The 10,923-nt window shown below is 54.1% G+C and overlaps 2 protein-coding genes across 2 annotated transcripts in view; both read left to right on the forward strand.

The window, feature by feature from the left end:
• LOC100546195 (zinc finger protein 777-like) overlaps nucleotides 1–8,329 on the forward strand; it is a 12,606-nt gene extending 4,277 nt beyond the window's left edge. The window contains exons 5-9 of the mRNA XM_019616166.2: nucleotides 48–472; nucleotides 2,622–2,748; nucleotides 4,408–4,521; nucleotides 4,762–4,890; nucleotides 6,174–8,329. Of these exons, the coding sequence (XP_019471711.2) occupies nucleotides 48–472; nucleotides 2,622–2,748; nucleotides 4,408–4,521; nucleotides 4,762–4,890; nucleotides 6,174–7,078 (1,700 nt within the window). The 3' untranslated portion in view covers nucleotides 7,079–8,329. The remainder of the gene's footprint in view (nucleotides 1–47; nucleotides 473–2,621; nucleotides 2,749–4,407; nucleotides 4,522–4,761; nucleotides 4,891–6,173) is intronic.
• MAP4 (microtubule associated protein 4) overlaps nucleotides 1–10,923 on the forward strand; it is a 241,347-nt gene that overhangs the window by 76,205 nt on the left and 154,219 nt on the right.

A 10,923-nucleotide genomic window follows, 5' to 3' on the forward strand; every position in this document is an offset into this window, starting at 1 on the left:
GTCGTCGCTCTCTCGTCTGCCCCTTGTCCCCTGTCGTGCCTTGGCAGTCTCAGGCCGTGTGTCCGCGTCCCTGGACCTGGATGGCCATCGGAGCCCCAGGAGCCTGTCCCTGGAACAACCCTTGGCCGCCCCCGAGGAAGGGCCCGGCGGGGAGGCCGAGCTGCCCGCCGCCGAGATCTCGGTGACGCTGGTGACGGAGGTGCAGGCCGTGGACAGGAAGGTGGAGGCGCAGGCGGCCCAGCTGATGAACCTGGAGGGCAGGATGAGGATGGCCGAGAGCAAACTGATCGGCTGCGAGAGGACGGCCGTGGAGTTTGGCAACCAGCTGGAGAGCAAATGGACGGCCCTGGGCACCCTCATCCAGGAGTACGGGCAGCTGCAGAAGAGGCTGGAGAACATGGAGAACCTGCTGAAGAACAGGAACTTCTGGATCCTGCGCCTGCCCCCCGGGGCCAAGGGGGAGGTCCCCAAGGTAACGGGGCCATGAGCCGTGTCAGAGACCTCCGGGCTGTGTCAGAGACCTCATCTCACCCCTGTGAGGTGGTGGCAAGGTGGGGTCAGCCTCTGCTCTCAATAGGACGAGAGGTGATGGCATCACACCATGGCTGCTCATGGCTAGATATTAGGAGGGAGTTTTTCACCCAGAGGATGGTGAGGCACTGGAACAGGTTGCCCAAGGAGGCTGTGGATGCCCCATCCCTGCAGGCATCCAAGGACAGGCTGGATGTGGCTCTGGGCAGCCTGGGCTGCTGGTTGGTGACCTGCACACAGCAGGGGGTTGGAACTGGATGAGCATCGTGGGCCTTTGCAACCCAGGCCATTCTATGATCCTGTCATGTTATGCCAGGGAAGGATCAGGTTGGGTATTAGGAACCATTTCTCCTCAGAAGCAGTTGGGCTCTGGCACAACTGCCCAGGGAGCGGGGGGCAGGGAGGTCAGCATCCTTGAGCGTGTTCAAGAACACTGGGGATGTGGCATTGAGGGACGTGGATTGGTGAGTGTGGTAGTGAAGAGTTGGACTTGGTCTTTTCCAACTTCAGTGATTCTGTATTGTGATACAGAGCTTGTGCTTCGGCCACACATTGCACCAGAGGAGGTTTAGGTTAGGCATAAGGCAGAACTTTTTCTCTCAGTGGTCAGGCACTGGAATGGCTGCCCAGGGAGGTGGTGGAGTCGCCGTCCCTGGCAGTGCTCAAGAGGCGTCTGGATGAGGAGCTGTGAGATGTGGTTTAGTGCTTGTGGTAGCAGTGGTGATGGGAGGATGGTTGGACTAGAAGATCTTGCAGGTTGTTTCCAACCTTGTGATTCTGTGATTCTCTAATGCAGATTCCCAAAACTGTAGGAGTTGAAAGAGATCTCTGCAGCTCCTCCAGTCCAACCCACCTGTAATGCAGGTACCCAGAGCACGGTGCATGGGGAAGTGTCCAGTGGGTTTTGAGTATCTCCCGAGGAGATTCCACCACCTGTCTGGGCATCCTGTGCCAGGGCTCTGCTGCCCTCAAACTACAGAAACTCTTTCTCATGATCAGGCAGAGATATGTGTCTATGTTCCCATTTATGCCCATTGCCTCTTGCTGTGTTGCTAAGCACTGCTGAAGAAATCCTGGCCTCGTTCCCCTTACCCGTTAAGCATTTATATGCATTGATGAGATCCCCTCTCAGCCTTCTCTTCTCCAGGCTGAAAAGCCCCACGGATCTCAGCCTTTCCCCATAAGGCAGTTGCTCCAGGCCTCTGCTCCAGACTCTGTGGATGATGAGCACACAGCTGACCTGCTGGTTGGGAACACCAGCACAGGTCCTTCTGTGGCTGCACACCCCTGTGCATGTGCAGTTGGTGCTTGACCCAGCACACGGGTGGGTTGCTGTTTGGGTCAGGCAGGACACGGTGTGGGTCGTCCCCACATCCCTGCCCGTATTTGCACATGCACTCCCAGTTCTTGTTCAGAGGAGACTGCAGCAGAATTATGTCCAAAATTGAGCAGGAAAAGAGCTTGTGTTGTATGATGTGCAAAATACGTTGTCTGAAGCACGGGGAGATTGAATAGGGGAGCAAGGCTTAGGCAGGTGCTGGGGGAAAAGCATCGTATTCCTTCACCGAGCCCCAGGTGTGTGGGGTTTAGAATGAGAAAACATCCTTAGATGTTTTCAACAAGAGGCTCTTAGATTGGATCCAGAGGAGGCCACAAAGATGCTCAGAGGTTGGAGCGCTTCTGCTATAAAGACAGGCTGAGGAGCCTGGGGGTGTTCAGCTTGGAGGGAAAAAAGGCACCAGGGAGACTCACTGTGGCCTTTCTGGTACATAATGGAGCTTATAAATGGGAGGAAAAGAGACTTCTTATATGGGCAGATCACTACAGGGCAAGGGGGAACTAAAAGAGGGGAGATTTAGGTGGGATGTTAGGCAGGGATTCTTTACCCAGAGGTGATGAGGTGCTGGCACTGCCCAGAGCTGTGGTGCCCACTCCTGGAGGTGCCTGAGGCCATGGCTGGGCCCTGGGCAGCCCGAGCTGTGGGACAGCCAGCCCACGGCAGGGTGGGTGGAATTTGATGATCTTTAGAGTCCTTTCTCACCTGAGCTTTTCCATGAAAACAGCTGAATATGTGGTGCTTCTAATTACAGGTCCCCATGGCGTTTAACGACACTTCATTTAGCTTCTCGGAGGACGAGTGGAAGAATTTGAACGAATGGCAGAAAGAGCTTTACAGGCATATCATGAAGGGCAACTACGAGGCCGTGATCTCGATGGGTAAAGGCTGGCTGGGGCTTCCCCTGTGCTTTTGGCATCACAGGTCCTCCAGGGCCGGGCTGTGCCTGGTGGATCCGGGAGGGTGGGCAGTAAGCAAGTCTAGCCAGGTCTTATGCTGGCTTTCAGTAGCAGCCCCAGGAGTCAGCACTTTGCTCCTCACTGTGTTAGTTGTGCAGTGGATGGATGTTTTGAGCAGTGCAGTGACTCTGCCTTTCTGATGGGCTCTGGCCATCCAGCTGGAGCCGTGAGAGGACCTGGGCTATGAGGACGAGGGAAATGAGAGACTTACAGGCCCTGAACAAAAAGGGAGCTTCGTGGTGATGCAAAGGTCCACAGATGTACTGCGCTGGGTGCATCAGCTCGCTGCTGCTTCGGATGAGTACCAGCAGTTCTTCCCAGCCTTGTCTGTAGATCTGCCCTTCCATCAGCAGAACGCTTGCTAGGGAAAGAGAGAACACGTTTGTCTGCCTTGGTGCTCTGCCTCACCCCCAGCCTGGTGCTGGAGAACACTTCTTGTGCAAACTGTTGCAACATCTGCTCCTGCAGGTCTCAGCCTTCTGCTTCACTTCTGATGGCTCAGGGCAGATTGTTCTACGCTGCACGAAGGTGCCCTGCTGGCTCCTTCCAGTCCCGACTGTGGATCTGTGCTGCACCTCTGGGAGCCCTCATGAGGGCTTCAGGCACCTGTGTGTGTTTTGAGAAGTGGTGCTGCCTTGGCTGGACATCCATGTGGGAGCGCAGACATCCCTGGCAGACAGCCATTCTGCCCTCCAATTCTGTATCCATGTCTTTCCAACGTTGTTTTTTTTTTAATATAAATATTTTTTTGGACAGTCCCAGTGTAGAAGAGAAAAAGGCAAAGGATAAATACTACCCCCATTCTCCTGTGTAAACAACAGTCCTGCTGTGAAGGTGCAGGAATGTAAAAGTCCTACTGGAAGAGATCCGTGGGTCTGAGCCTGGAGCTTAGAAAAATGTATCTGTGCTTAATCTGAAGGTTCCCTTTTGTTTTGATTAATTGGGTTTAAGGCTAGGTCCTCGTTAAGGCTAATGGATCCAGCAGAGCAGTGGTGGAAATTAATACCCAGAGGCTCACGCTTATTGTTTCAAAATTAAGTTTCCGCTCTCCATGCTAGGGGAAATTTTAATTTTCCCATTTCCCCCACCAAAATCCACAAGCAGCCTGTGACTCGGACGAGTAGGAAGGAACGGTTCTGGCTGTGGCAATCCGGGGCTGGAGGGAACCGTGTGGGGAGGGCACCTCCACTGCTGCCGCTGGCTGACAGCTCTGGTTCTGACCCCAAGCTGAAGCTGCCATTGCAATGGATCCGCGGACTTTAGCACAGAGGAGAAGAGAGGAGGCCTGAAGGTAAGCACAGATGCATTTTCTTATTCTGCTCCTTGCGCTGCAGGCTGGGAGGTGCTCCTCACCTGAGCAGAGCGTGCTCCTGCAGTCCGCTCATTGTCCCAGGGCCCAGACAAGGTGAGCGGTGCAGGCGTGTGAGAGCATCTTCTTAAGTCTCTTTCCATTACCCGTCCTCCCCAGCAGTGAAGAAGGTCGGTGGGTGAAGGTTTAAGGTTCTCTGCCCTGAAAGGACAAAGGAAACATTCTGATTCTTTTTTTTTTCTTTCTTTTCTTTTCTTTTTTTTAACATACAGATACTGCAATTTCGAAACCTGACCTCCTGTCACGGATTGAGCAAGGAGAGGATCCCAATGCTGAGGACCAGGATGACTCTGAGGGAGGAGAAACCCCTACGGATCCCAGCACCGGTGAGACATGAAGTTCCTGGGTTGCAGTGGGTGATGGAAAGCAGATGCGGCTCCTACAGTCTGCTTGTGCTCTTCCTCTTGCTTCTGCTGATGAGTATTGGCAGCACTGTCCGTGAGCGCAGGGGTGGCTTTGCTCTCCTAGCCAGCTCCTTGCTGCTGCTGTCATCTGTCCTGAAACCCTCTGTAAAGCACCTGGAAGGTGTGAGCATAAACTCAGGTTGTTCTTCCTCCTGTGCACAGAGTTTTTCTTCCCCGGTCCCGATGACAACTCGTGGAGTAAATACGAAGATACCCTGGCTGAAAGTCACTACGGTTCTGAAGAAGAAGAAGAAGAGGAAGAAGAAGAGAGCATGGAGGCTCCCAATACATGTGAGTTAGAAGCACAGAGCTTCACTGAGTGCCGCACAGAGTGGCAGAGGGGCAGCTAGAGATGCTCTCAGGCTCTTGGCTCTGGCTGGGGCCTGTCCCTGCAGGAGGCCCTGCCGTCACTGTAGTCTCTGCCAGGCTTGCCTCAGGCTCAGCATGGGAGCTGGATGACAGCCGTGGCAGATGGATGACACACATGCAGAAGGAGCTCCGGTACACGAGCAGCAGGCTGTAAAAGCAGCTGTGGGCTGGCTGGGGGTGCAGGGCACCTGCACAGTGTTGGCTCGCTCAGTGAGGTAGCATGTTTGGCCAGCTAGGAAGTGGAGAGGGGCTGGAGCATGCAACGAGCAGGCAAGCTTCAATGGCTTTAGCAGCAATGTTCTTACAAGTCTTTTCCACTAATGTGTAAAGCGATATTTGTCACAGCTTTAATTTGTCAGCCAAATGTGAGGCTTTTTTGTGGCGTGTCCCAGGGCATGTCCTTGTCACTGCCTGTCCCTCCACATCCCTGCTTTGAAGCATGGGAACACAGAAGCCGCTTGGGGAAGCGCACCCTGCTAGGACGTGGCTTTGGTTTCCTGGCCTTGTTCTCACAAGCAGCTGAGCTGCTCCAGCTGATGCTTTTCTTAAATTTTAGCCTGATACAAACCAGTCAGCCTGTTTTCAAGCTGCGCGTTTAGGTGTTTGGCAAAGTGACGAGCAAATGGAGAGCCCCGTGATGGGGAATGCTGAGCGGTCGGTCTGCTCTGTGCGCACAAACGTGGGCACGCCTTTATCTTTGTGCACTGCAAAAACCTGTGTTTTTTTCAGACCTCTTTCCTATAGCCCCAGATCCTCTGTGTTCTTTTCATCCTGCTTGCTGGGGTCATTGGCAGGAGCTCTGAGCTACCTTGGGGATCAGTCAGCCCCAGCTCTAAACACTGTACAAGCCCCAAAAGAAAAGAGGTTTTATTCCCCTTGCCTCTATTTTTTTGTCTTTATTCTATGCCACATGCTGACATGGTCTGGTTCATCTCCAGCTGAGAAACCCACTTCTTCCCTTTGTCTAGCTGTACAGAGAGATCTCACCTTCACGCTGTCTGAGCTTTCCCAAGAAGTCAAAATACTTTGGCTTTGTTTGTATTGCAGTACTGCTTAGCTCCCAGTTGGGACTTGCAGCCCTGTCATGCCAGTTACTGTCTTGAGCGTGCAAAGCAGAGATCACCTCTGCCCCAAAAGAACTGCAGTCTAAATAATGAGGCTGTTCTTATCTCAAAGAAATGACATGAGTGTCTCTGCTCCGTCAGATGCGCAGCAGTGTGACGAGGAAAGCCCCGACAGCCTTGAGCTTCCTGCCTCGTTAGCGGGAAAGTGGGATGATGTTTTCTCAAACCCAGAGGAAGAGTTAAAGCCAAGCGGCAAGAATCGGAGCGGGTCGGGCCCGCAGCAGAGAGGTGCAGCGGGCAATGGGCTGAGGCGCTCCTCGCGCCGCGGGAGGGAACTGTCAAAGAAGGAAGCTCCCGAGGAAATGGCCGCAGAGGAGGGGCCGTACATCTGCTGCGAGTGCGGGCAGAGCTTCCTGGACAAGGAGCTCTTCGCAGCCCATCAGAGAGCGCACATGGACGAGGAAGCCTGCACTTCTCTGGAAGCCGGGGAAAGCTTCAGGCAGAAATCCAAATCCTCCGCGAAAGGCCAGCGCTCCAGACCGTCCAAGCGCGCCAATTCAGAGAAGGGCTCCGGTTTCAAGTACGGCTTTGTCAGGCCGAACAACATGGTGGAAAGACCCTACACCTGCTCGCAGTGCAAAGAGAGCTTCAGCCTGGAGGTGAGCCTCATCTTGCACCAGAAGCTCCATACGGGGAAGGGTGACGGGCCGCTGACCTGCACCTACTGCGGGAAGGACTTCCGGGACCTCTCCAAAGCCATCCGCCATCAGCGCATCCACACGGGGGAGCGGCCGTACCAATGCACCGAGTGTGGGAAGAGCTTCATCCGCAGGGACCACCTGCTCAAGCACTGGCGTGTCCACACCGGGGAGACCCCGTACCAGTGTCCCGTCTGCGGGAAGCACTTCCGCTACAAAGAGTCGCTGAATTGTCACCAGAAGATCCACTCCCGCAACCCCCGGCCCATGGAGGAGGCCTTGCAGCACAACCTGGAGTCGGCCACTCAAACCAGCCTCTTCTGTTTGAAAACAGAAACCAAGCAGTAGCGATGGGCGGCCGGGGCGGAAGGGCTCGCAGTGACGGATCGGTCTAAGCCGGCGGACGTGCAGCATGACGAGAGGTGAACTTGTATCGCAGCTAATCCATGTGGTCTTGCTACCAAGCCCGCTTTGTTGAAGCATCCTAGGAATTCCTCTAAAAAAAAAAACTCTGATACGAAGGCCTGGGCACCTCTTCAGCCCCGCGGGGTGACGTGGGACCTCCTTGGCAGCGTAGGCCTCGTATTCGTTGTCCCCTACGCAGGTTTGAATTTTGCCTGTAGAGAATGCTCCCGAGAGATTCTCTGGGGATCTGTATTTAGCAGGTGTTTCCCCACCTATCTTTGTGCATATTCAGGAGTGACAAGCTTTCGCTTTCATTCTTTTTCTGCTCGTTTCACCACAAGGCTGGACGAGGGAGGAAGGGAAGATGCCATTCCCGGGCCGCCGGCCGCCCGCCCCGGCTGCAGTGACGCACCTCGAGCATCAGCCCCGTGCCACGAGGCTGGGCTGCCACCAAGGGGACAGAGGTGAAGCAGAGCCGTGGTTAGGGACGTGACGCAGAACTTGTCGAAGGCAGAAAAGCAGAGAGGAGAGAGCAGCGAAGTGCAAGGTGAGAAAAAGAAGGCGGAGGAGGAAAGGACGGGAAGGAGAAAGGGCTGAGGACATTGGAGCAGGAGGAGTTGGGAGAGGAGGTCTGTGTGGGTGCACAGAGGCAGTCGGGTCTCTGATCGAAGAGGAGATGTCTCTGTGCTTTGGAAGGACATTGCTGTCGTTTCCCTCTGGCCTGAGGGAGCAGTGCTGCTGGTCTGTCATAGGAACTACCGTTGGCAAAGGTGGTTTTACTGTTATTTTATTACTGGGTTTGGTCTCACACTCAGGTAAGTCAGACAAGTGAAAGGAACTTCTCCTAACCCCTGTAAAGAGCTGTTCGGTTTTTAGTTAATGTAGAAGTAGGATGTTGTTGTTATTGTTGTTATTATTATTATTATTATTAATTATTATTATTATTATTATTATACAATGAAATGTGTGGCACTATATTTCACCATGGATCTAAAACACTTAAATGTATGCGGTGACTGACCAGAGTTTTTCTGACGTCTCTGTAAATATCGGTTGAATTTGGCACTCAGTGGTGTTGTTCTCAAGGTGACTGTGAGCAGTGTCTCTTCCGCTGTGTATCGTTGGCTGCTGATTAGTGGTTGTGTTTTGTAATAACTTTTGTAAAGTCTGTCAATACAGTGTTTCCATTCTGAAGCCTGTGTCGGGTGAGTGAGTGATTGCAGCCCTGTTTGCCCCTCTCTCAGTGATGGCTGTGCACGGCCCTACACCTGGCCGCTCGTTACCTGCATCTCCAGTGAGCCACACAAGCTAAGCGAGGGCTGCACCGTGCACAAACGCTGCTGGCACAACCAGAGGTGCATAAATACTGCTGGAGCTCCGGCACTGCCCTCACCGTGCGCCCCGCTGCACCCTACTGGGCCGCCCCACTGCCGTGTGTCCCCTTGGCACCTTGGTCACCTCTCCCTGTGATGCAGTGCTGCGGGCCGGCAGTCCCGGTGCCGTGCTTGTAGGCTGTGCGTTGGCATTGGCTGCAGCGGAAGCTCTGTTTCCTCCTTGTCCCACCCAGGAGCCGCTCCTGGGCAGCTGCCCAGCTCCTGCTGCCTCTGGCAGCCATCCCATCCCGCTGGCCCAGGGTTGAGCAACGTGCTCCCATCCTTCCTGGTTGGCAGTGGGACGTGGGACAGCAGTGGTGGCCTTGTCCTCAGCCCTCTGTGGCTGATGAGGGTTTGCTAGTGGCACGAAAAGATTAAACCAAATATATTCACAATAAATAAATACAAAGACATCTCTGCTGGGGCTCCCAGACTGGGTTCCTGTTGCCATCGTGCCCCAAAGGCCAGGTGCCCCTATTTCAGCATCACAGCAGGGGATGCTGCCTCATCCCATCCCCCTCATCCCCTCCCTTTTTCCGTAATCCACGTGGATTGTGCCCATCCGCGCGCCTGGTGTCGTGACTGCCCCTCACTGTCGGTCCATGCCAGGGGTCACCGAAGCCAGGAGCAGGAACAAGGCTTTGTGCCACTGTGGGGACCTGGATGAGGCTGAGAGCACGCAGCTGTGTGAGGATGGGATGGGGCAGGGTGGAATTGATGGGGTAGGGTAGATGGGATGGGAGTAAGATGGAGGGGGGGGGATGAGCACGATGGGGCAGGATGGATGGGATGGGACGAGATGGTGTGAGAGATCACAGTATGGATGAGGTGGGACAAAATGGTGAGAGATCAGATTGTGGATGGGATGGGCTAACAGGAGGAGACACATGGGATAGGATGGGATGGGAATAAGATGGATGCGATGGGACAAGATAGTGTGAGAGATCACAGTGTGGATGGGATGGGATGGAACATTATGGGACACGTGGGATGGGATGGGTGAGATGGGATATGGTGAGCTGGATAGGATGAGACAAGATGGGATGGAATAGAACAGTATAGGGTGAGACAGGTGGGACAAAAAGCATGGAATATCATGGGGTGGGATGTAATGACAGGATAGGACAGGAGGGAACGAGATGGGATGAGATGAGGAGGGATAGGATAGGATAGGCTGGGACAGAGCAGGATGGATGTGATGTGATGGAACAGATGGGTTGGGGTGGGATGGAATGGGGTGAGAGAATGTGACAGCATGGGACAGGACAGGATGGTGCAGGATGGAATGGGGCAGGATAGAATTGGGGCAAAGTAGGTGAAATAGGATGGGATGTGGTGGGATGGGAATAAGATGGATGGGATGGGGAGGATGAGAGCGCATTAAAGCAGGATGGGTGGGATGGGACAAGACGGAGATCAGAGAGGATGGATGGGATGGGACAGGATGGATGGGATATAATGAAACGGATGGGATGGGATGTGACATTGGGATGGGGTGAGAGAACATGAAAACACGGGACAGAAAAGGATGGGATGGAAGGAGATGGGATAGAATGTGATAGTCTGGGATGGATGGGGTAGGGTAGAATTGATGGGGAAGAGTGGATGAGATAGGATGGGATGTGATAAGATGGAATGGAACAAGACAGGATGTGAGATCAGAGAGAACAGATTGGATGGGATGGGATGAGACAGATGGGACAGAATGGATGGGATGTGGTGGAATGGATAGGATGGGACATGATAGAATAGGACAGGAGGGAAAGAGATGAGATGAGACAAGATGGGACAGGACAGATGTATTGGGATGGGATGAGAGCACAATAGGATGGATGGGATGGGACAAGATAGTGTGAGAGATCAGAGCATAGATGAGATGGGATGGGATGGAAAGAGAAGGGATGGGACAGGGGAGGACAGGCTGGGACAAAACAGGGTAGATGGGATGGAATGGGGACAAGATGGAATGGGACAGGGCAGAAAAGGATTGATGGGGTTGGGTGGATGATACAGGATCGGACACGACAGGATGGGATGGGGTGAGATAATGTGACAGCGTGGGACAGGACAGGATGGAAGAGGATGGGATAGAAAGGGATGGGACATGGATGGGAGAGGGTGGGCGGGGTGAAATTAACGGGGCAGGATAGAATTAATGGGGCGGGGGGGTGAGACTGAATGGAACACGGTGGGATGGGAATAAGATGGATGGGCTGGGGTGGACGAGAGCACAACGGGATAGGATGGGTGGGATGGGATGAGACGGAGCGAGATCGCAGCGGATGGATGGGACGGGAAGGGACGGAACGGGACGGGACAAAGAAGGGCCGGGGCCGCTCGCCGCTCCCGCGGGCGGAGCCGAATCCCCACCTCCGCATCTCTCACGGAGCCCCGACGGCGGCGCGGGGCAGAAGC

Source organism: Meleagris gallopavo, chromosome 6 (genome assembly GCF_000146605.3).
Source record: "Meleagris gallopavo isolate NT-WF06-2002-E0010 breed Aviagen turkey brand Nicholas breeding stock chromosome 6, Turkey_5.1, whole genome shotgun sequence".
In the NCBI taxonomy this organism is placed as follows: domain Eukaryota; kingdom Metazoa; phylum Chordata; class Aves; order Galliformes; family Phasianidae; genus Meleagris; species Meleagris gallopavo.